Source organism: Vigna radiata, chromosome 11 (assembly GCF_000741045.1).
Source record: "Vigna radiata var. radiata cultivar VC1973A chromosome 11, Vradiata_ver6, whole genome shotgun sequence".
Taxonomy (NCBI): domain Eukaryota; kingdom Viridiplantae; phylum Streptophyta; class Magnoliopsida; order Fabales; family Fabaceae; genus Vigna; species Vigna radiata.
This window is the reverse complement of record NC_028361.1, coordinates 9,848,036-9,874,951: the sequence shown is the minus strand read 5'-3', so window position 1 is coordinate 9,874,951 and position 26,916 is coordinate 9,848,036. Positions and strand designations below refer to the sequence as shown.

At 29.8% G+C, this 26,916-nt stretch overlaps 3 protein-coding genes across 3 annotated transcripts; 2 read left to right on the top strand and 1 right to left on the bottom strand.

Annotated features, from left to right (window-relative positions):
* The first annotated feature begins 2,407 nt into the window (after positions 1-2,407).
* Positions 2,408-7,320, top strand: LOC106778044 (RNA-binding protein 34). Its single transcript, XM_014665931.2, has 6 exons — positions 2,408-3,240; positions 3,353-3,411; positions 3,755-3,824; positions 3,951-4,076; positions 4,166-4,294; positions 6,390-7,320. The coding sequence occupies exons 1-6, from the start codon at positions 2,554-2,556 to the stop codon at positions 6,867-6,869; spliced, it is 1,551 nt and encodes a 516-aa protein (XP_014521417.1). The 5' UTR covers positions 2,408-2,553; the 3' UTR covers positions 6,870-7,320.
* A 3,069-nt stretch (positions 7,321-10,389) lies between these two features.
* LOC106776315 (uncharacterized membrane protein At4g09580) lies at positions 10,390-13,231 on the bottom strand. The gene is made up of 4 exons (XM_014663724.2): positions 12,945-13,231; positions 11,480-11,750; positions 11,229-11,399; positions 10,390-10,843 (listed from the first exon to the last, which is right to left on the bottom strand). Exons 1-4 carry the CDS (start codon positions 13,142-13,144, stop codon positions 10,718-10,720), a joined length of 768 nt encoding a protein of 255 aa, XP_014519210.1. The 5' UTR covers positions 13,145-13,231; the 3' UTR covers positions 10,390-10,717.
* Positions 13,232-24,132: 10,901 nt separating this feature from the next.
* LOC106777318 (inositol-tetrakisphosphate 1-kinase 1-like) lies at positions 24,133-25,642 on the top strand. Its single transcript, XM_014664891.2, has one exon. It carries the CDS (start codon positions 24,335-24,337, stop codon positions 25,382-25,384), a length of 1,050 nt encoding a protein of 349 aa, XP_014520377.1. The 5' UTR covers positions 24,133-24,334; the 3' UTR covers positions 25,385-25,642.
* The last annotated feature ends 1,274 nt before the right edge of the window (positions 25,643-26,916 follow it).

Below are 26,916 nucleotides of genomic sequence, written 5' to 3'. Positions count from 1 at the left end.
AAATTAAATTTTAATTTTAATTAAATTTAACCTAATGAAATATAATTTTATTTTATTTTTAATTAAATTTAATGAAAAATATATATAAATTAATTTTTTTATTATTTTTTGCGGATAACGGGTACGCGCGACCCATTTAGAAGCGGGTACTAAAATACCCGTTACCCGTGCCCACAGGTTTTACCTGCGAATACCCGTGCCCGCAGATTTTTTTGTCATCCCTAGTGTCGACTTATACCAATGCATGTGAGTTGTGGACGAAGCTTGAATTCATGTTTCAAAAGAAAACTCTTATAAACAAATCTCATATTGTCAAACGATTTGTAAAATTAGAGTAATGACTAGAATATGATCGACCATCTAAACACCTTTAAAGGTATTGTTAATCAATTAATGAAAACAAATATGAAGATTGATGATGAGTTACAAACTTTTATACTTCTTAGTTCTCTACTTGAGAGTTGTGACACATTGGTTGCCATTTTCAGCAACTAAACACCAGATGAAAAGCTTAGTTTGTATATTGTTACAAATAATTTGTTAAATGAAGAATCTAGAAGGAAAGAAAGGGAAATGAGTAGTCACTCAAAAGCGAATGATGTTAAAAATAGAGGAAGGAGTGAACATATAAGCAAAGAAAAAATAGAAAGTTACAAGGAAGATCCAAGTCTTTCCTTACAAGTTTGACATGTTTTTATTATGGAAAAGATTACCACAAGAAGCAAAAGTGTATATTCTTTAAGAGAGATAAGAAGATTGGATTAATTCATCTTGACTTGATAGATCTCAAAAAGAAGTTGAAAGAAAAAATCACAACAACGACGATATTAAACAACGAGAATGTGTTCCTTATTAGTGAGGTAGACTATGTAAATGTTGTTTTTGATGATTACACTTGGATAATAGATATCAGAGCTTATCTTCATGTTACTCCTCATGAGGGATTCTTTTTTCTTATCAAAAAGGAGATTTCGGAATAGTGGAGATGGATAATTATATCATAAGCAAGAGTATGGACATAAGAGAATAACTTTCATGACTAGAAAATAGAAACAAACTTGTGCTAAAGAAGGTAAACGTGTACACCTACGATGCGACTCAACCTTCTCTCAATAGGTAAGTTAGTGATGTTGGAATGAGCAAATAGTTTGGTGGTGGAAAATGGAAACTCAGCTGGCAGATTGTTGTTTAAGGCAAGAAAGAAGACTATTTATACATCATGCAAGGAAAGATATGCAAATGAGAGACAAATGTTGATCAAGAAGAAAGTAAGAAATTATGACAAAATATTGGGGCACATGAGCGATAAGATTTAAAAATCCTTAAGAAATATCGTCTCTAAAGTATAAAAGGACAATTGCTTTAATTATGTGAAGATTGTTTACAAATAAGTAGCGTAGAGTATCCTTCCATAAATCTGACAGTGGGTGAAGAAGAAAACATATTTTGGATATTCTACATTCAAATGTTTGTTCAACATCTAAAAGGTCATTTAATGGTGTTCAATATTTTGTTACCTTCATTGGTGATTACTCTATAAATTTGTGGGTATATTCATTAAAGAGAAAAAAAATTGTGTTCTTGAATCCTTCAAGTCAATGTTCATATTTGCAATTACTTAAATTAGTAAAAGATCATAATTATTTAAACGAACACAAATTCCTTATAAAAATGATATCTATAATTATCATTTTTATTATTTATATATAATTATCATTTTTATTATTTATACGAATTGATGTACTTATTAAGGAGTTAAGGTGTAAATGATAAAACCTTCAATTTGAAATATAATCATATCATCATGATCACAAAACAATACAGATTTTCTTTAAACATATTTGAACAAAAATATATATATATATATATATATATATATATATATATATATATATATATATAAAAGACATAGAGCCAAAACTACTTAAAAAGATAAATAATTAATTTACGATTTTTTTAACTCTTCACGAAATATTATGGTTGTTTATCTTTAAAAGAATAAAAATTGAAATTAAAATTATAAAGATAACATAAATGAAAAACTTAAAAAGAATTATAAAGATAGTGATTTTAAAAAAAGAGTTTTTTTAATAGAAAACCTAATTATAGTATTAATCTTTTATCACCCTTCATCACTGCCCTTATTACATCATTTTCAAGATTCTTAAAAAGAATTCTAAATTATAATATAAATTATTTTCTAAATATAAAATATAATTTATATGTCTTTAAATTTTTTATTATAAATTATCATATGTATATATTTTAATTAGCAAAAGTATAATGATATAAAATAAAAAATTATTTTACTCAAGAAACTAAAATACTAGTTAATTAATTAATATTATTAATCATAGAGACATTGTTAGCTGTTAGAAAATAAATATATGTTTTTCAAGGTTTTGCTGTGTGTGAGCAAAAATATATTTGAAGTTTCCTACTTCTACCTTCCCTTCCTTCCTCCACCTTAAACCTAGTTTAGGGTTTCTTCCAAAGTTCTCTTCTTTCTGGAAGAATTCACCGATTTCTGATTCCTTCCAATCCAATTCAGCGATGGGCAAGAAGAAACCCAAGGACCCGCAACAAACCCTTCAAACCGATACCGTTTCATCTTCTTCCAGCATTTTCAACAAGCTCTTCGGCAACGCGCCGGAACATGGCACTGCAACCGCTGCCTCTCTATTTTCCGACGACAACCCCTTTCGGAGAAAACCTGCTCCACTTTCCGACACAACGAACCAAGCTTACATCCCTAACAACGGCAACGCCCAGAACCGCGATGCCGGCGACGAGAAGAAGCGCAAGAAGAACAAAGAGAAAAGCCCAGCCCTTGATCCAGTTTCTGTAACTGAAGTTTTGGAGAAATCGGAGAAGAAGAGGAAAAGCGGTTCCGATGAAGGAAGAGAAGGAGGCCTTGATTTGGGTGCAGAAGCAGATGGGAAAAGAAAGAGGAAAAGGGACGAAGTTGAAAGAGAGTGGGAGGAGAAGAAATATGGGCTCATGGAGGAAGTTCAAAAGGAAGGGATTGAGAATAAAACTGTTGGGAACAAGAGGAAGACGTTGGATGATCCAGCTGATACGATGGTTGCAAAGGAAGGTTTTGATGACGAGAATAAACTTCTGAGGACTGTCTTCGTGGGGAATTTGCCTCTCAAGGTGAAAAAGAAGATTCTGTTGAAGGAGTTTAAAAAGTTTGGTGAGGTCGAGTCTGTGAGGATTCGTTCTGTTCCGATACAAGATGTAGGTTTTCCTCTTCTTTTGTGTGAGTTTGTTTTGCACGGTTGAGGTTTTAGTTGTTTTCATATTGGAATGATAACTTCATACGTTTTGTTCTTCTTTCGTGGTGAACCAGACTAAGAAACCTAGAAAGGGAGCCATCCTTGCGAAGAAAATAAATGATGCCGCTGATAGGTAATTTTTCTGTTTTTTTTTTTTCTGAATTGTTGATCGTTTATAGTGAATGCTGTTATTTTTTATACATTTATTTTGAAATGATTCCATGGATTCTTTAGAAAGGTAAAACCAGTTTGTTTTTGGGTTCGAGAAATCATTATGGTTGTATTTTTTATTTATTTATTTCATTTTAAGGAGAACTACAAAAGCTCGTTTCATACATTTTATTTTGCAAATCGGTATAGTTTTCTTCCGATGGTCTTAGGTGACTTGTACTGAGTCTAATAACAATAAAAGCCTTTTCTGTTTAAAGGATGCTTTCTGTCCGTTTCTAATAGACAAACATTGTATTTTTTTGCAGTGTACATGCATACATTGTTTTCAAAACCGAGCAATCGGCACAGGCTTCTTTGTCTCACAACATGTCACTGGTATGCCCTTGGCTCTCAAAGTTGAGGTGGATTGGATCAAAATATGCTGTTTACCTTGTATTTCTTTTCGTTAGAATGTTAGTAGTTGACTTTTTTAAATATTATCGTGTATTCGTCTGGCTGTAGGTTGAAGGAAATCACATTCGTGTTGATAGGGCATGCCCACCCCGCAAGAAACATAAAGGGGAAAGTGTTCCTCTTTATGACAACAAGAGAACTGTTTTTGTGGGCAACCTCCCATTTGATGTGAAGGTGTGTTTCTAATAGATAATTTTACATTCGAGACCATAGAATTGTGTCATTGTTGTCTAATAGATCTATAATGTGATTCTTTTCTACAGGATGAAGAGCTTTATCAGTTATTTTGTGGCATATCCAACCTGGAATCAAGTGTAGAAGCTGTCAGAGTTGTTCGAGATCCTCATCTTAATGTTGGAAAGGGTATTGCTTATGTGCTATTTAAAACAAAGGTGTGTTCAGGGGTCTGAATAGTGCATTTTTCATATACTTTCTTACTATAAGCTCTTTTCATATTTAGTTCAAGTATTTTATAGTTGACGTTCTTGTGTACTTTGCTTTTGGTGAAATTATTGGGGTATTTGTGGTTGACAAGGCCATAGAGACCGTTTTATTTTGTATGATTTCTTTTGGAATTGCTTGTTATCTATTTCTTAAAAGTAGATACTTTTATGCTATAGATTGCCTTATTTCGATTGTTTGTTTACCTACGTTTGTGTGTTACGGGTTGGTGGTGCTTTACATTTTATAGCATGTCTTTTGTTTAACTAGGTACATACATTTCATTTTCAGAAAATACCTTGTTTCAACGAGATTAGTATTAGTTAGACTTAGAGACTCTGATATTGTGGAGGAGTTTTGCATTATGCCTCAGGCCATTGTTCATATACTGCTGCTGTGTTTTGAGCAAGCAGGAGAAATTGCGGCCAATGGTTCCTTCAATCTTTGAAAATTATGGATCTTCATGCTGCTACTGTTACCGTCATTCATTCACTGGGCAAAATCCCATATTTACAATCTTGTTTCAATGCATCACTTAAGAAGCCATTTCATGGTATTTTTTCAATTTCATGATGTTCTATATCAGAACAACTCGTATGTTTTTGATTTGTGAAACCAAACACCTTTCTTGCACTGAGCAACCTCTGGCAGTGATTTTGGCCACTTTTATGTGTCAGTGCACAATTTTCTTTATCTGGTCATGCGCTCAGCAATGCAGGGAGGTCTCTGTCCTTTTCCCCATCTCAGCATACCTGTTTCCTTCTTTTTTTCCTTCTGAGTGGCTGGGTAGTCTCACCTGTTCTATTTTCTTAAGGTGTTTCCCTACCTTTAAAAGAGGTCTTTATTTATTTTTCTTCCTTTTTATGTTCCTTGGTTTCTGTTGTTACCGTGTTTATCATATAAATAACTGCATTCCATGAAGAGGCATTGATTTTTTACGATTAATAAATTATAAAATTTTCTATTTATTTTCTTATTTTTGGAACATTCATCTTACATACAAACACAACCTAAATGGTGTGTGTATTTTATTATCTCAAAGTAGAAGTCATCTTGCATTGGGTAAGTCCGCATGATTGAGGCTCTGTTTATGTGTGTCCGACTACATTAGTCCACAACTCCACATTCATGTAAAGCTCACTAAGTTGTGACAATGCAGATATGACCAGAACCTACAAGTTTAGATTGATGAATGATATAAACTCGGTATATTGTTACATAGTGTTTGGAAATCCCCCAGATTATATCTCAAACCTCTATGTGCCCTTAGCTCCTGATCTTCTCTTAAATGACAGCATGATCTGTCAACCTCCCTTCAATTTTTTAGGCAATTTGTATTAGTTCTCTTCTTAGCCCCACAATCCAACAAATATCAACAACTAATTCTCTTGCCCACTTGCATAGGTTAAAATCCCTATGATATTGTTATTAACAGACCTATGAGTGACACCTGTTAGGATATTTTCTTACAATGGAAACGTCTAAAACTTCACAACTGCTGTGGATGGATCTGCAGTGAAAGAGTTTGAAACCATTGTAATCATTAGTTCTGCTGATCCGGAGCTGCAAAAAAATTACTTGCTTACATCTTTCTGCTTATCCCCCGATCCTTCTTCTGGCTTACCAACGAAGTGTGGCATAACGTGACATAATTAATTATGGCTAAAGAATAATCTGCACTTATTCTGCATAAATTCAATGAGTTGTAAATCGCATAGTTGTAGTCCAATACTTGTGGCGAGTACTCCTGGCTTTCTAAGTGAAGAATGAACATTTTAGGGTTTCTTTTGTTGATTACTATGTTGTAAATGAACTGTTACTTCATTTGGTTTATACTGCTAATTCTTCAAATTTACTTGTATAAAGTCACTGTCGTGTTGGTATTCAAAATGGTGTTTGATTGGTTGTGAATTTAGACATGTTATAGGTTGTTATTAAAGGTAGTGTTACTGCATTCAAAATAAACTTGGCATGAAGAATGTTCAAACTTCTTTCATGTCTTAATCCCATATGTCAATTATTAAAAGTTTTGTCTCGGAAATGCAGGAAGCTGCTAAATTTGTTGTTAAGAAAAGGAACTTGAAGCTTCGAGACCGAGAGTTGAGACTCTCTCATGCCAAAGCAGATGCTACCCCATCTAAAAGGTCAAACCCATCCTCAACACAAACTCCTACCCCTTCTAAAAGGCCAAACACATCATCAACACAAGTTCCTGGTACTCCTTCAAAGAAATTTTCTGTGGCTTCACGGTCTCCTTCGAGCAGTGTTAACAGGTCAAACAGAAAAGCCAATGCATCTTATCAGGGTCTACGTGCAACCAAATCAGATGTGCACAAGAAAACCCAACAAGGTGGAGAAAAGCCAAAACAACGCCAGACAAAGAGACCTTCAGTGGCTGCCAGAAAGGCTAAAGCAAATTTGCTCAAAGAGAGTGGTGCACCAAAACAAGCAGGGATAAAACGCAAGCTTGATAGTCGTACTCCAGACAGCACCCTGCGTAATAAGAAAGTAAAAAAGAACAGGTAGCTATAGTTGTTGAGGAGAGGAAGTGCACACATGGAGAAATTTTTGTAGCATGGATTCAAGGCAATGGAAGATTCCTTACAGTTCTCAGTGGACTTGGCACATTTACTGGCGACTGATAAAGATGAATCAAGAAATCAATTCAACGTTGTCTCATCACTTATTATTTCAAATTTGATATGTAATTTTAGTTTATAATGTGGTTTTATTGGTAGGTTGTAATTTCCACCTTTAGTCCCGGTTCATGTCCTTTGAAAGGAGCATTTTTCGATTCTTTCACGATAGCTTTTTTTAATTACATTGTTTTATACTTTATTATGACAACATTCAACAAAATTTGTCATTTTATTAGCTGGGTTGGTTACTTGGTGGACGATGAAACAGGCAGGATTTTCTCAGATCTAATTGTACCTGTAAACTCATTTATAGGATAATTTGTTTTTTCTTTGGTTTAGTTTAAAACTGACCTTGGATTGAAGTAACTATATATAGTTTTAATGCTGCAAAAGATATTAGTTATGATGTTAACGTGCTTTAATATAACAATGCTACTTCCTGCACCTTTATTTATTTCTTGCTTTACCTCCCTAAATTTGGAAATCCCCTTTTACCCCTCAAAGTAAAAGCTCGAGCCTACTTTCTCTTCCCTTTCTCCATTATTCCTTCTCCTGCTCACAAACTCCACCTCCTACAGCCTAGCCTCTCAACCACCATCTTCACCTTGTATATTTTCTCTATTCCCCTTCCCCAAACTCTACTGCAATAGCTTCTACCAAAAAAATAAAATAAAAAATGTTATAAAAGAATAAAATAAGAATAAGAAGAAAACCCCAAAGCATGTATTTATAAAAAAAAGAATTAGTTATAAAACAAGAATAAGAAGAAAGTCCAAAGATGCTTTTACATCTACGAATATATTTTAGAATATTTTTTTTTATCCTGGAATAACTGTTCTTATTTATAAAAAAAAGAATTAGTTATAAAACAAGAATAAGAAGAAAGTCCAAAGATGCTTTTACATCTACGAATATATTTTAGAATATTTTTTTTATCCTGGAATAACTGTTCTGAAAGTATTTTTGATTCGAAAATATATTTCAAACTTGAAAATATATTCCAAAATAAAATATTTTGGAAAGTATTTCTATCCCAAAATACATTTTGGAAACGTTCAATTTGGATTTTTTTTTTTTTTTTTACATTTTCTAGATTTGGTGTTCCGGATTGACATTTTCAAATTCAAAAATATATTCTCGAACCATCATTCCAAAAAATATAAAAATAAGGTGCAAAGATTTTTTTTTATATATATAATTTTAATAAGGGAGAGTCTGATAATTGCAACTTTTATGGGAGCAGTAAGAGAAAAGAGAGGTGCAAGAAGAAAGACCCTTAATGTAAAGAATGTAACCATATTCTGAAATGATTTTTTATTTTAATTTAAATTTCATTCAATAAGTAATATATTTTAATTTAATAAAATAGAAAAATAATATATTTAATTTTTTTAATAATTTTTTTTATAGTTTAACGTTATTCTTATTAAAAATAATTATAATTTACTTGTGCACTTAAAATTAGATTAATTTTCATAGTATACTTTAGAATGATTGTAGAATTATTAGTTTTTAGTTTGTTATAATTACAAATTTTTATGAGAAAAATAAGAAAATGATTGTATTTTCATTATTACTAATTATAGTATGTTAAAATTACATGATATAAAAAATAACTCTTTTATGAGAAAAATAAGAATTTGGTTTATATTTTTATTATTAGTGATTATAGTATATTAAAATTATGTGATATAAAAAATAATTCTTTATCTTCCATTATTTAGACCAATATAAATAACTTTACCATTCTTTATATATAAAATGATAAATATAAATTATATTATAAATTTTATTGTTTATATTATATTAAAATAAAAATAAATTATATTTTATTATCTTTTTTATAAATATTAAATATTTAACTTAATTGAGATATGCCATGAAAAAATATAGTTGTTTTAATTATAATTTTGGTTCCAAATTAATATTATAGCTAATAATAAACACTACATAAATTATCCACAAAATGTCAAAGATTTAAAAATTATAAAACATTTAAACAAATTTATACAATTTAACTCAATTATTTTATGTTAATTTTAAATTTATAATATGAAAAAAAAGAATCATGCATATCATTTTGATATATTATTTATAATAACCATATTCATAATCTTTATCTCTAAAAATAAAAATTCTAATTTATGATGCACTAAATAGTTTCTTATAATATAAAATGTTATAATATCTAAATTAATACATATAATATTTATAATAAAAGTGAAATATTAAAACTATAATATTGAAAAATAAAAGTATTATATGTTTCATGGTTGAAATCCCTTACTCGAAGCATTCAGAGTTGTTGTGGATTGTTCAAGTAAGTTACTTTGTGTGATAATATTTAATAGAATGAATACTCAAAGTTAGTTACCCGACCCTCCTATCAAACATACATATATTAAAATGAGGTTACTTTTAGGTTTGATCCATTACCAATAAATGGTTAATATTTATATTAACAGTAACTACATATTATCTTAACTGATCGGTTAAGAGTGGTTAATTGTTTATATTGTTTATTTACCTAGTCCATTGGCCTGACAAGTATCCATACCAGACAGCTAAAATATATAATTATTTTAACTTCAAATAATTTGTATCTTAATTATCTTTATTAGCTTTTTAACATTAATCAAAGATTAAAAATATAATTGAACCTTAAAAGCTATTTTCTTAATCCCAATCAATTGAGCCACACTAAAGTTATTTTCTTTTGAAGCTATTGAAAACCCTAAAAGGCTTAGGTGCTGCGACAATAAAATGTGGCAATTTCATATTTATAAGAGTGTTTTCTAAAATGTCTTACTTTATAAGTTATGTCTTCGTGGGACTTGGTTTTGTTTTTCCCTACCCTGTAGGTTATGCTTGTACGCAAATATGAAATGAAGAATGTGTTGTGAGGATGAGTGGAAGTAAACAAGCATTAAAACATGCAATTTTCTAACAAAATGAACAACTCTCATTATTCAATTGCATTTTTCAATCACTGGAGATTGCCATTGTCAGTTCACATTTATATTATTCTGAGCTGCCAACTTGCCGTAGGTAGATTCAACTTCATGAACATGGGACACTCAGGTTTAAATTTTAGGTCTAAAAAATACAAAGAGATAACACTTTTAACACTTTCTTCAATTCATCATATGATATTTTATTTAATACATAGTATACATTCCAAAACTCCTGATTCTTGATTGAGAAGAAAATGAGTTGGTTCAAGTATAAAGATTAATAATTTCAGTTGAGAGTGTGAAAACTTTTAAAAAATTTAGTATAGTAACCCATGCTTACAGAGTTTTCTTCAAATTCGTGGTTGGCGCAGTAGGTTCCATATCCTACCTTCCCCCCAATGCACATGATTTCATTGTAATAAGAAAATGAGTGATTGATGTGCAGTAATCAAATGATGGGAAAGATGAAGAGAACATCTTTTGTTGATGTAAACATGACAAAATAACTACCATTCAATACGTGAATGTATTACACATATCAACTCGTGAATAATGTACATATAACTAATTCATCCAATCTTCGTTTCTTGCCACTAGCATAGATCCAACCAATCATATGCTTGTCTTGAACTACTGCAGCATTTGGAATAATCTATTTGCAGAGAATCACAATGAATTTTTTTTTTTCTTTTCTTTTGGAGATCTGTACAAATACTGAACTGATATTAGCTGTCAGGAGAACAAGGCCATCATACAGCAATGATTCTTGGCCTATAAAATGCTATGATTCGTTCTTGCTCATTAATGTGGGTGTAACTGACACAACACCAATGAGGAACAAGGTAGCAACTGAGTTGAAATCATAGAGATCCCCCATGGATTTTAACTCTCCAAGAGCTAACCCAGCCTGCATAAGAAAACGAGATACTCAAATTCAATTAGAGACAACGGAAATATTCTTTCCAAGATAGAATAGTTTAATAATTAAAAAGACAAAAACTCATGATAAAAATGCATATGGTTCATTAAGATAACAGTACCCTTTTCAAGATGTGAAGTATTTATAAATGGGGAAGCAATCACAATTTGAAAATTTTGAAGTGAACAATGAAATAGTAAGAATGACTTGTGTTATTTGTACAATCTGTACACCGTTTTTTCTCTCTCTATCTCTTAGAATCACATCATTAATACATTTCACTCTTCTCTGACCTATTTTTTGTTTACTTGTTGTAATATTTATTGTGAAAATAACAGTTCCAAATAGGTAATGTTTTTGGTAGGCTACGTACCTTGACAGTGACATAAGCCGCGGGTATGAGTCCAATAACAGTTGCCAAGAAGAAGATATGATAAGGCACATCTACAATTGGCGAAGCAAAATTAATAAATGTGTTGGGCAGGGTTGGAGTCAATCTCAGAAAAAGCATGTAATTCAACAAACTCTTTCTTCTTCTAGCCACCTGTGGATACATACAAATAACTTTTTCACTTCCATGTGAAGATTGGATCAAAACCAATGTGGTGGGAAGTTAAAACAAACCTGGGTTTGGAAGAATTTCAACTTTTCAGGCCAGAGGGAGGAGAGAATTGGACGTCCAATCAGTTTAGACAGGAAGTAGCATGAAGAAGCTCCTGCTGTAGCAGTGAACACAACCAGTGCCACTCCTTTAAAGACTCCAAAGAGTGCTCCAGCAAGCAATGACATGAAAACAGTCCCTGGAATCATGAAAGTCTGCATGAAAATATATACCACGCAGTATCCCACCAAGACTTGTGCAGTGTAGTCACTTGTATAGCTCTCAAGGTTATCTCTACAAAAATAAATACAAGGTAGATAAAGCATTACACAGTTTGTATTATATTCAACTTCCCGTTCTACATTCACGACCCACCAAATTCCCTTTTCTACACAAGCACGATCATTTTTAAAACATAGGACAAATTATATATTATCCACTCATTGAAATGAAATGCAAAGTCAATAGACTATCTCAAAGCATAGAAGATTCCGTCATTTAGCCTGCTCCCACTGCAGACCAAATGATTGAGAAAACATACACCAGTTTTACGTCAAGTAGTCTATTTCTTTCTCCAGCTAACCACCTAAAAGTGTTGGTATTTTATCTTATATATATGCATGACTTGTGGTCAACCTATGACGATTTGACCCTGTGCCTCCAAGTTACAGGATCATCAACAACAACAACCATAACGTTGCACCAAGGCTCATCCTAAGTCACATACAGTTGAATAATAAGAAAACATATTGCTTGATCTCAGTCAAAGTCCTACAGATGAAGAGTTGGTCGGTGTTCAAATTTTTTATTTAAATATGGAAACAAGTTTATCAGAAAATAAAATAAGATGATTACAAGTTAGAACCTAGGACTAACTGCAAACTGCACCAAAGTGTTGTTAACTGAACCCTTACTAGAATAGCACGTGAACCTTCAACCAAGATATATATACTCGCAACTTGCGACATGCCAGCTTGTTGATTCAAAGCAAAAACCTCGATTAATTTATTAACGATAATAAACCTAATATTCTCATGTACTCCCTCCAAGCGGCGGGATCCCTCAAGACCCCAACACCCTTTCCAGATCTGCTTTTCAAAGGGATAAAATAGAGAAAAGGAAGAAAAAAAAATTAAAATAGCCTATTCCTATTTACACAGAATCCTTATAAACAGCATTCTCAAATCACGATTTTAATTAATCATCATGATTGGACCGAAATCACGGTTCCCGGTCAGATCTTTTCAACAGAATAAACCAGATTTGACAATCAGAACATTCATTTAAAGAGCAATGAAACTTGCAACAAATTAATCATCACCAAATTGATAAAAATCGCATCTTGCACCAGAAAGAAAACAGCCAATAAGAAAACAGAGAAGAAAGGGGAACCCCAACAACGAAAACGAAGTAAAGTTTGGTCTTTTCTTTGTTTTTCAACATTCACGTGTAAAATAACAGAAAAGGGAATGTCGGTTGGAACATTACCGGAGGAGTTTAAGGTCTTGGAGGGTGCGGGGTAGCTTGAGAAAGCTATAATCGGAATCGGGCATGGTGAGGTACACGCCCGTTAGACCCACTGCGAAAATCAAAGCCACCGTTGAAGCCACCGTGGTTTCCCAAAAGCTCAACGGAAACTTGGACGGCGTTGGTACGGATTGCTCCACCACCGTGTTTGCACCCTCCATCTCCTTCTCCTTCTCTCTTTCCTTCTCTTCTCTGCCTTATCTTGAGGAGAGAGAGAAAGAAAGACAAGAGTTTAACACAGACAAAGAATATTGGTGGTTGGAGGAGTATATGTATATCAAAGGAACCAATCAACCAACTCATATTTTTTTATTCATATTTTTCTATGTAACATTATTATCTGATTTTATTATTTTAACTTACAAACAGATAATTTCTATTTGAAATATTATTAAATCCAAATTTATCCTCTTTGATCAAATTAGCTTCGTAAAAATACAAATTCTTCAAACACTTGATAAATATATGGCATAAAACCTTAATTGGTATCATGATAAGAAGAAATTTTCAGTTTAGTACACGCTTTTAAAAGTGTATACATTGAATCTCATGTTTTGCAATTTATGTCAATTTAGTGAATTAATGACACTCCAAATAAATTTGTAACAGTAATTGGAAGGTGTTCAAACTTTCAAACAGTTAATAAACATACTATAACTCAAAATGACTTGTCCACTTGCAATTTTCAAGCCAAATTGACACAAATTACAAAACATGAAATCCAATGTATACACTTTTAAAAGCGAATATTAAATTAAAAATTCTCTCATGAGACCAATTAAGGATTTAAGTCTAAATATATTTATTCCTTGTTTAATAGTGAGACAACAACACGTTGTTCAATATAAAACCACTCATGTTCATTTAAGTTAGGTTTATATTTAAATGGCTTTTTTAGGCTTAATCACTTTTTTTCTAAGGTGTTTTTTAATTTATCTCATTTCGAAATAACCAACAGAGTTATTGGTTAATACGTATCTCGAAGAAAATCAATATTTAATTGATTAACCGAATAATAATGGTAACTTGAAGGGAAATTAAAAAAAATAAGAAAACAAATTGTGCAGGTGAATGGCGTGAATGTGGGTCCCATAGAACGACCCAAATATAGTTAACCCCCACATGGTACTGTTTTATTTATTGTTTTATTTTTTGTTGTTGGAGTGGAACATGGTACTTGTTTCTTCATTAAAACTGTGGGGTGATGTGTCACGCAATAAACACGTGGTGGGAGTGTGAACACGCGACGTCGTATTGCAGGAAACTTAATTATTGAATAACGTCCAATGCGGTATCAAGCATATGGCCACCCCGTTACGTTGTTTTCTATTTTGTCGTTTCTGAGTGAACTGTTTCTTTTCTCAAACTTTTTGTTTTTCCTTTTCTTTTCCTAATATTTGTTGAAGCACTTTTTCTTTTCTTTTGTTTCATTTATTGTGGTCAAACTTAGTTCTTCCAAAGCATATTTACTTTATAAATTTTTATTATCTTCATCCATGACATTTTTTTCACCAAAAAAATAATTATATTACAAGCTTTCAATAAACAATTATAAAAAAGAAACAGAAAAATTAGAATGAAATATTATAAACTAAAATTAACTAATATATATAAAATTCTAGTCAGAGTTAAAAACAGATACAATATAAATGTTTGCAATATCATTCTCCTAAAAAACTTTTACGCTATTTTTATTTCTTTATTAAAATGAGATTTTCAAAATATATATAAAAATGTATTAGTTTGAGTATAAATTAATTTTAATATATGGAATTTTATTTTACTTTTTTTTCTTATTGTTTTTTTAATCTCATACCATGGAGTCAAATAGATATTTGATCTTTTTTAAAAAGATGTGTTTATATTAATTGCCTCGTTGGAATATAAAATTGTATGTAAAGAATATGCTTGTTAAAAGCGTACACAATTTGAATTGGATCGTATTTCTTTGATCTGGTGACTGACTTGAATTATTTCAAAAAATAATAATTTTATCATAGAAAAATAAATGCACTATAATAAACATTTAAAAAAGTATTTTACTAAAAGTACTATAATATTATCTTTAGAATATAATTATTAAGTTCAGTTTAGATACGCTAGCAACTATTTACATTGTTACATAATTAACGAAATTCTATATATAGTTTAAAACAATTTGGTATAATATCCTAAAGTTAATTGAAAACGGAAATTCTGTTATAATAATTTATCACTAGATAACAGTATAGTAACTTGTTTCAATAAACTTTAAGAATTGGTAAAACAAAAAGCACTTTAATGAAAGTAAGAAATGATTTGGTTTTGCTTGTCTTACGGATATTCAACTGATAGATTGATTGGGCTCAGAAAATTTTTGGGCCAATATTTACGAGCATTAAAAAGCATGACAAACGATTTAATTAATAATAAATTTGCATTAATGCATAATAAATTAAGCACACGTCACAGAAAAAGTAAAACATTTATTTATATCCTTATCTGAAACAGAAAATATATAAAAGCCCGCACGAAGTTAAAAAAATACAAATGAATAGCAGGAGTTGGAATGATAAAAGAATATTCCGCGAATATTTCCGATAAAATCAAAATTATTTGTGGATATTTACTATATTTGTATTATGTGTTGTGATAATTACCATTTGTAGTATGTGTGGAGGTATTTTCATATCTGTTTATAAATAGGTTCGTTGTAGATATTAGATTATTCGTTATTTAAAAAATAAAAATAAAAGTTGAATTTAATATTATTAAGTTAGATTTAATTAAAATTAATATTAATTTATATTTTATAAATTAAATTTAATTAAAATTAAATTTTTAATTAATTTTTATTATATTTTCTATATTTTTCTAATTTTATTTAAATTTTATTTTAATAATTTATAAAATATACTTTTAAAAATATTTTCGGGTATATGTAAATATTCACGAATTTTAAAATATCTACAATTTTTTTTTTTAAACAAGTATCTGCGAAAAAATTTTATTTTGTCAGATCGAATTATAGATAAATACTATCTCTGTCTAATCTGACTCGTTATCATCTCTAGATAGGACAACAAAAATTATAAAATTAGAATACGATAAATGAAGAAATATATTATGGATTTTATTGAAAGATGCTCATTGTCGTTTTGGTTACAAGCTTACCTTTTCGTTTTGGTTCAATTATATTTTATGGGAATAAATTATGAATAAAGAATCAGCTTACTTTTTGTTCACTTTCCTATGGGTTTTGTGTTCTTGTTGAATAAAGTCTTCTCATCTTATAAAAGAACAGTGGCGCCGTAGTGCACCCACACGGAACGTTTTGCGTAGAAAATAAAAATTGAATATTAAATTCAATATAAATTTAGAAAATATATTGAAACATTATCATTGTTTATCACACGTATAAAAAATCATGATTAATTCATCATACATGTAAATATGAATGAATTCTTATCTAGTAATGTATTTTTATAATTAAATATAAATTTTGATAAATACATTTATACATTATCATTATTTATCACATATAAAAATTAATACTAATTCATCATGTATATTTCCAAATCATGCATGCAAATATCAAATAAATTAGTTCATATTTAATTCATATAAAATAATATTAGTTAAACCTTATATACATATATAACATAACACTATATAAGTATCCATTTATTATCCACAAACCATAAATAACCAGAAAAAAAAATTGTTATGCATACACCATATTATGTATCTCATCATTATTCCTATTTCTTTCAAAGCATATATATATATATATATATATATTAATCTAACATTTTATACATGATAATATCAAAATATATATAAAAACATAAACACACATCACCTTTTAAACATACACAATCTATTTTATTTGAACAATACACTTGTCATTTAAGTGAAATGTAACTGGTGAATAATAATCTTTTAGGTTTCATTAAAGACATTTTTTTGCATTTACTCTATAGTACAAGATGAATACCAAATATCTATTTATGGTATCATGTTTCATTAATAGAAGACTAACTACAACTATTTTGCTAAAGATCTTTCATATGCCTTCAAGTCATGAAAAAGGATTAGGGGGTTCGTGTATTGTACACAACCTAAACTACCCTGTCAGAAGCCAGCCTACTGCTACCCTGCCACAAGTCGACTTCTTCTAATCCAATCATAAGTCAATCTCTTACTACTCAGCCATAAGTTGATTTGTCAAACTTTATTATCGTGTTATTCTTTAACTTAACATAATCTAGATCAAATGTAAATTAATCACATACCCACCCAAACTCAAGTGAGGTCTACAAATCTATAATTATCTCATAAATAGTACATTCATTGAGGTAAATAATTTACAATCATTTTTATGTCATCAATTAATTATAATTTGACACACCTTATTAACTTGAACGTTGAAGCGTCTTTTACAAACACATTACCATTCATTTACAAAAGACGAATACCTAAAGAAAAGTGGAAGAAAACCCACTTGACCAATGAAAAAGAAAAAGAGTTCATAAAACTCATATTTACTTGTTGATATGTTGAACTTCATGAGTATATATAATATTAACAAAATTTGAAAATAACTTTATACTTAATTTTGTATGAACATTCAGGTATATTTTTATTAATAATCAATGGAGTATAAGATTTTTTAAGTGATGCAACAAATAGTAAGTTATATGTCCTAAATTTTGTTAATGGCATGCTATATCAAAATTAAGCCTAGTATATGTTTGATGTTTTTTAAATTATGACCGAGGATTATCCTGTACTTTCACATGGAATAAGTAAAGTTTGCTTCATATACAATGATTGGGTCAAGGGTAATGATAATAATGAAAACATGTATAGTAAGTCGCGCTTATGATGTCAAAGCTTGTCTGATTTAGTGGTTAAACGAAACAAAGATGCAACATAAAGTGCATTATGGTATATCTGGGAAGGAACAAAAGAAAAGGAAAATTATATCAGTTTGTCTTTCAGTCAACTACTATTGATTTCTACATTTTTAAACTGCTAAAGTTTTGAGGAAAATTTTAGTGTAAAATTATTTTTCGCATCTGTATTATTATTATTTTTTTTTTTTAATTTGATATTGGTTTCAAATATTTGGTGTACGAGTTTTATTATTGTAATTTAAAAACATTGTACTCTTGAACCTAAATAGTTATTAATATTTAATGACGGTGGTGAACTAGAAAATGTACTTAAAAAATAACAAAGTATATCTAGAATACATTTTTGTATATAAATACATGTGTACCACATATATGGAGAAAATGTTTTCTTGAAATAACTACATCAATTTAGTTTGTATTGGTGAATATTTATTATTTAGATGATGTCAAGTAACTAGAACGATATTTTCTCCTCCAATTAGTTACTCAATATCAATCAACATCGACATTATATCCGTTAATTACAACAACATTATCTCGAATTATCTACATAATTAAGATTACACTATAGTCACAAGAATAAGGTATCAATTCAGTGTTAGGAAAAATTGACAGAGTAACATTCCATAAGTTAGAGGAATGAAAATAGCTTATAAAATTTTAGAGTTAATTATAATATGGATTTATAAGAGATATGTGAAAAACTATTTACTTGATTTTATTATCATGTATTAATATTGTCATATGCATTTAACGGTGTTCTTTTAAAGCAGGCATGTAGAAATTTTTTGAGGTTTAGTCTGCGAATGATATATTATTTTAAAAAGTGATAAGAATTATTTTAAAAATAAATTTATGAGAATTGAAATTAACAAAAAAAAAAACGTACATTCACTATACTCTTTAGATTATTTGCTCGATTTTTATAATAAAAAGTTAAAAACATTATATATATTTATTCCATTTAATTAATCATTTATATTGGTTGAGAAATAAATAGAGACTAAAAGTATTAGTAATTAAATTTTTTTAATCGTAATATTTATCTTTATTTCTTCCATATAGAATTTTAAGATGACATCAAATTTTGTTGGTCCACCAACTCTTTATCTTATTGGTTTAAAAAAAGGGTTACACTCTACACCACCTCAAATTACTTTCTGTACTATCACATTTTTTAAAAATTAACAAACTATCATTTATATTTTAAAAAATCCTACTAATATCAACATCCATGGAAGAAAAAAAAATTTTAACGGATATGTGACATCCGTTCGAATTTTATGTTTTTTTTTTGGTTTAATATATTTTTTGGTTCCACCTTTTGGGGTTTTTGTTTAAAATGGTCCCACCTTTGGAAAAAATTCACTTTGGTCTCATATTTGATTAAATTTTGTTCAAAATGGTCCCTATGGCAGACGGCGTTAAATTTCTAACGGTGCAGATGCTGGCGTGGCAAACTATTATCCATTTGTGCCCAATTTAAATGACGTGGCTGTGTGGACAATATTTAAGGGTAATTAAAAAACCCCTAATTAAAAAAAAATTAGGAAATTAGGGTAATTGAAAAACCCCAACCCTAATTGTTCGTCAATTGTCGCGATTGGCATGACAAACTTTCCATCACTGGAAAAATTGAGAATGTGTTGTATAACCCATCATTGAAACAATCTCAGATTACAAAAATACAACCATTACTGGTGTTTCAAACAGTCATTCTGATTTTGTAATTAGCAACTATATGTAAAGTGAGCTTCGACCTCATTGTGCAACACAGATTGACCTCCCACCACCTAAGGCAATCATATCACACTTTCAAAATACAAAGGAGCATTTGAAGAACAAATGTTTGATGTTTTTCACCCTGGTAACACAACCTTTACACAACTCTCCATCTTATTGAATGATGTTTCGCTTCCAAAATTTTGAAGGGATAGGATTATGTCCAGCAATGGTTTTCAGACAAAAGCTTAGACCTTTGGAGGAGTACGCTGTTTCCATAAAAAAATTAAACTAATTGAAAAACTCCAACCCTGATTGTTGTGTGCTTCTCCTTACACCTCACTTGCTTCTTCCTGCACCTCCCATTTTACGTATTTACCCTTTATTTATCAAAGTCAAATGAAAATTAATGATTTGTAATCCCAGCAACCTTCCTAACCACCAATAATCTTCAACCTTTATTAATTGTATAAACCTTAATTTTCATATGTTCTCCTACATGCACCCCCTTCCTTTTTTTTTTTATTTACTTTCATTCTTGGCTTCTTCACTTCTACTGCTAAGTTGTTTTCAAAATTCAAAGTTGTAAAGTTAAACAGTAGTGGTATTGTGGTGGTGCTCTGGACAGTAAAAGAGAAAAAAGGCTATAAGTGTTGTGCACAAGACATCGAGAGGTCATGAGATTAGTATAGAGTGGCACAGTCCGAATAACGATTAGATATAGCCAAACCCATAGCCGTCACCATTTGCAGAAAAATATCCCAAGTATTGCTGTCTCTACGGCAATTTGGAACCTTGCTGCCATGGGACAGGAGGACGTGAGCTTCCTCTTCCTCTGCTGAACAAGCAATCTTCCAAGCTTCCATTCGCCATGTACTTGTACAGAAGACAAGTACATTATATGATGTAATTATAAAAGCTGTTATTTTTTTTATTTAAATATTTAATATTTACAGTTAATTCTTTTAATTTGTATTTTTTTATATTTGATATTTATTTAAATATTATTTTTAATTTCAAAATTTAAATTTGTTTGTTAATTTTTTGAACCTAAAAATATTAATCTCAAAATATTAAATATTTAAATAAACTACTGTAAAAAATAAAATAAAAATCAAATTAAAAAAAAAGCAATTAAATATAGTAAATCAAAGCAAAAGCAAAAAGCAATAGAAAATCTCTTCACCACAAGTCAAAATGTGTCGCACTTCCAAGTGCAACAACCGCAGTTAAAATTGCGGTATGATATGAACCGCGCTTTTAATTGCGGTACGGTATGAATAACATTTTCAACTATGGCGAGTTCAACCGCATTTCAAATTTCAAATGTGAAAGTGCGACAATCTATGCTCTTCATATATGATTATGACAGGGCATAGTTGGAATAATAGAAACATAGAGAAGTGTAGGACGAGATCGGTGAGTTGCAGAAAGAAACACTCATGATATTTAATTTTGATTTGGTGGTTGCCCATGAATAATGATCTTGGTTGGTTTCTATTACTTGACAGCTTCTTCTTGCACTAACATACATTTTTTCCTGCATATTATATATATATATATATATATATATATATATATATATATATATATATATTAATTGAATTATATAATCACTTTCAGAAATTGTAATATCTAGAAATTAGTTAATTTTTTGTTTTCGAATTGCATAAAGTTACTTTTAATTTTTAGAAATACAACTCAAAAGTTTTTATTTTTTTTTTGGAAAATAATGACTTAGCAAAATAAGAATTTATTTTTTCATAAAAATACAGAAATAACGCAGGGGAGTACATGAAGAAACTGCCTTATTAACCCGGCACTGAGGTTTGATTAACATTTTGGGGCTGAGTAAAAGAACATGCACTAATCTCAGTTATCATCTTTCCATATATATTATAAATCATTAATTTAACATGATTAAAAATAAATTGTTTCTCGATATATATTTAATGTATTTTAAGATGACCAAATCATATGAATATTTTTGTCAACTAAGCTAACAAATTATTGTTTTCCAATTTAGATTAGAGTCGGTTGATTTTCACCAATTCATTAATGTGTAACCCGCTTATATTATGAATTAGTTTTACTAATATACACAAATCAATGAATGATTCTTATTATGTATTTTCATTAGGAATTTATTTATTCCTTTTTAACAATAATATTTTTGTATTTTTTATATATAAGGATTGATGAGGTATCGTGAAAAAAAAAAGTAAAATATAAAAAAGATATAGATGAAGATGAATTGAAATAATTGTAAGTGTGCAAATTATACTAAAATAAATTATCAATGATATAATAAAAACTTGTAAAGAAAATTTACAAGCAATAATCATCATTGGATTTGTTATTTTCATGTTTGCACATTTTTCAAATTTTTGAATTGTGACAATAATTTATCAACTATATTTTATATTTGAATGATCTATTTATATTTTTCTCTTTTTTTTTCTGATAGTTAAACTAAAATAACATAAAAGGAAAAATTACACAAATAGTAACTATTTTAAAACATTCATATTGCATCTTGTGACATTCGTCCCATGTTATGTAATAGTTATTATAGACTAATTTTCTTTTCGATCTAGTGTCATTCTCCTCTCAATGTTGTCTAATAAACATTTTTTTCGATGTTGTCTTCCATAATACATTATTCGATGAACTCTCTATCATTATTTGTTCACTTGAACTCTTGTGTTACCTTTTATTTCCATCCTCTTTCTTATTCTTGAGTCTCGACATATTTTTCTCTTATTTTAATTACATAATTTTTTTTTTATCTTTATAATGATCTTCACATTTTATATCTAGTATCAATATAAATTAACATATAAAATCACATATTATTATTTTTATTATTAAAATTCATTAATAATTTAAGATGATTAAATTTATTAGAATAATCAACATGATTCCATTTCTAGCTCTTATAGCTTTTATGGTGTGTTTGTTTTTCACAAATGTAAATTTTATAAAGAAATAAAATACAAAGAAAATTAAAAAAATGAGACAAAATGTTACAAAATAAACAGACAAAACTTCTCATTTAACTTTCTTCTCTCATATGCAAAAGAATAGAGAGAAAAGTAGTTTCTTTTTTAAACTTTTATAATAATTTATATTAAAAACCTTCATAATTATTAAATAAATATTTTTTACTGATCAAAATCAAATAGAATATAATAAATCAAATAATAACATAATAAATACCAATATAATAATAAAATAATTAATATAAATATAAATAATAATAATATTTCATTTTTATCAATTAAAATATTTTTTAATTTTTTAAATCCATCTCATTGTTTATTAACTTTTATAAAATTTAATCTCAAATCTCTTAAATCAAACAACTTCGTTTTATTTTTTTGTTTTTTTCCAAATCTACTCTTCCAAATATCTAGTATCGAATCCAAACAAAAGCTTAATATTAACTATACCTTTGACATCATAGATAGGATCAGTAGTACAGGAATGGCAACTTGGATGAGCAATTAATGGAAAGAACCTCTTACTATATTCGCATATACCAAAGAATCATGTCTTTAAATTCAAATAATTTTAATAATTATGTATATATATATATATGTTAAAATTCTAAAATGTTGACCTTGCTCCATTGTTGATTAGCATGAAAAATGTTCTGTATGGATGAGATTGAGTTGTTTGAAAGGAAACCAGACTTCGAAATTTCAAGACTTAAAAGCGAGAGGGTGAAAAGAAAAATGAAAAGCCTGTATATTTAAACTATGACAATTAGAGCGAAAAGTGAATGAAAATAAGAGAAAATGTTATGAATATGGTAAAAGTATTTTTTCTATAAATTAGTATAATTTGAAAATAGCTGTATGAAAAAAATCTTTAAAAATAATTTTATTTGATATTTTTAATTTTATTTAATATTTTTAATATTCATTTTTTTTTATTTATCATTATCATAATATATAAACAGAAATCTTCTTACTAGTTTATTATATTGATTTATAAAGAATATATTTCTCAAAATAGACAAATAACACATCATTCATTAGGATAAGTAAAAGAATGAACTAATAATGATTAATGATATATAGACAATATTTTTAGACAATATTTGAACATTATTATATGTGTTATTGTATGATTAGTCTAAATGACACTAATATGAACCAATCATGACACGTATAATAATATTCAAATATTATAAAAAATATTATCTAAGTATGCTTTAATAATAAAGATAAAACATGCCGGTAATATCTGTTTTCCATTCTTATCTATTTCCTCCTACCAAACACCATCAAAATCTTATCAAGCTTTGACTTTGACTATCAGGGCAATTTATAGCTCCTTTAATACAATAATACAATCCTTCCAATCAACACGCGCGTCGATGCTCGAATTCACATAACGTCCCTCATCAAAATTGCCACGTGTATTCAACAATCTTATTTCAAAATTCATCCGGTTAGCTTATCATCTCCCTCTAACAGCACTGACCGTAGTCAAAGCTATATATATACCTCACTCTGTACATTTCCCTTTCACTTTTCCTTTCTTCTCTCTGCCTTTCTACGTTTTTTGCAATTTCAGTTTCACTGGACGGCGTTCGAGTACAAAAGCGCCGCAACAAAACCCTAATCCAATCATTTCACCAAAACCTCGCTCTTCTCCCTCCCACAGGCAAATGCTCTTGGATTGCGACAACAATTTTGACATTTTAGAAGAAAAAAAAAACCAATGGCAGAGGAAAAACTATTCCGGGTAGGGTACGCTTTGTTGCTCAAGAAGCAAAGCAGCTTCATCCGAGATTCACTAGTGAATCTTGCAAGATCCCGGGGGATAGAACTGGTCCGGATCGACCCGAACCAGAGCCTAAAGGATCAAGGTCCGTTTGATTGCGTCCTCCACAAGCTCTACGGCGACGATTGGAGGAACCAACTGAACGAGTTTACCGCGAATTATCCGAATGCCGTCGTTCTTGATTCTCCGGAATCGATTGAGAGGCTCCACAATCGGATTTCGATGCTACAGGTCGTGTCGGAGTTGAAAATCGACGACCGGACCGAGACGGTCGGGATTCCGAAGCAGATTGTGATAAACGACAAGGCGAAGCTGTTCGACAGGCGGATCTGGAAGGCGTTGAAGTCTCCGGTGATCGCAAAACCTCTCGTGGCCGACGGCAGCGCGAAATCGCACAAAATGGCGCTGGTTTACAACCACGAAGGTTTGAATTCTCTGAAGCCTCCTGTGGTGGTGCAGGAGTTCGTGAACCACGGTGGCGTAATCTTCAAGGTGTACGTGATCGGGGAGCGCGTGAGGTGCGTGAAGCGGAAGTCGCTGCCGGACGTGGAAGAGGAGGAGTTGATGAAGGTTTCGGAGGATTTGTGGTTGTTTTCGCAGTTTTCAAATTTGGCAAGCGATGAAAGAATCGACGACAAATATTACAAGATGATGCATTTGGATGGTGCTGAGATGCCTCCTCTGAGCTTCGTTACTCAGATAGCTCGAGAGCTGAGGCGTGTGATGAAGCTAAACCTGTTTAATTTCGATGTTATTAGGGATTCTCGACGCAAAGATCGTTATCTTATTGTTGATATTAATTACTTCCCAGGGTATGCAAAAATGCCTGGTTATGAGATTGTTTTTACTGAGTTTTTGTGTGATGTGTTGTGCAAGAAACAGCAAGCGGGTGAGTCTGAGGAGTGTGAGAAAGATGCAACGAGGATTGTGATCGATACTTGTAGCGGGAATGATGGGGAAGACAAAGAGGGTTCTGTATTTCTATGAATATCTTGTGTTCATCATCGTCACATTCTTTAATCAATTCACAAAACGTGGTGGATGATCATATGCAAGTTGCTCAAATATAACAAGAATATTTCGGAACAACAAAATTAGCATGTTTTCTGTCCACAACAATTGTAGTATTATTTTATGACCAAATTACTTCTATTAATAAGTGTTTGGTTTTCTTTTTGATCATTAAGAATTTAGTTTGAGGTTGAAATGACTGATTCAATTATAGCAATACTAAACCAGATCAAATGAAATATTTATTTTTTATACATGGTAAAGATTTCAAAGTTTAATTATATGGAAATATTAATCTCTCACGTTTTATCTTTTCTTTTATTTTCTCTCTCTTCCGTTTAGTTATTATTTTACTCCGCTCAATTTAGCATGAACATTTTATTTTCTTCCATTCTCATCCGTCTTACAGAAAATTCAATCTTTAATTGGATATGAGAAATTCGACTGTGACAAGTGTAACCTCCTAATATGTATATTCGGATATTCCTCCTGCCAGTGGTTATGTTATGTGTAATTGCTTCTCAATATACCTTGACTTTGTGTTTACACGGTTTTGAAATGGATGAAATTTAAATGTTGATGCTTTATTTTAAAAATATTTTATTTAAATGAATCCATTTAAATTGTTTGTCTCTTATCCATAATATATGAGACATTAACCTTGACACTTAATGGATTCTAAGGTTAAGGTTAAATAATAAAATATTATCAAAAAGTTAAAGATTTCTGAACTGATTAAATAATGAAAAAATGTCTTTTATCTTGACTCTAAACCCATATTTATATATCATACAATATAATCAATCCTGATAACGGTTGATTACTACTCTATTAATTATTCATTAATAACCATTAGTGCTTAATGATTATTCTTAAAATTTTATAAACATATGTCTTATCAGGCTCTTTAGCATGCCAACCTTCTCTTATTTGGTTCTTAAATTTTTTGTTTTCTTTTTTTTAAGTTTTGAGATAAAAAATTATTCAAATATTCTTGACTTTAAACTTAGAATCCATAACATATGAAAGTATTTTTATCTATTAAATTCCGGTACACATTACTAAAATGTATCAATCGATACGCACATTAGCAAACCTATATATATATATATATATATATATATATATATATATATATATATATATATATATATATATATATATATGGTTATATAATAAATTGTGAGTGTTTTAATATTTTAAATATGATTAAATAAATATTATGATAGTTATGGAAATCGAAACATAACGTGTTATAATATTTTTTTTTTCATTTTGTTACACATTTTGATTTCTTTTTTAAATGTTTGACTTGTTTTTTATTTATAAAATCTCCTTACATCAAAAGTATTTTTTATTTTATCATAACTTTTTAACGATTTTGTTCCAACAGGTATTATGAATTTTAGTAAATCAAATAATTTTTTTATTTTAATTTGAATATTTCCACACCTTGTTATTAATTTCTTTTACATAAAAATATTTGACTTTGAATGGTTCAATTGCAT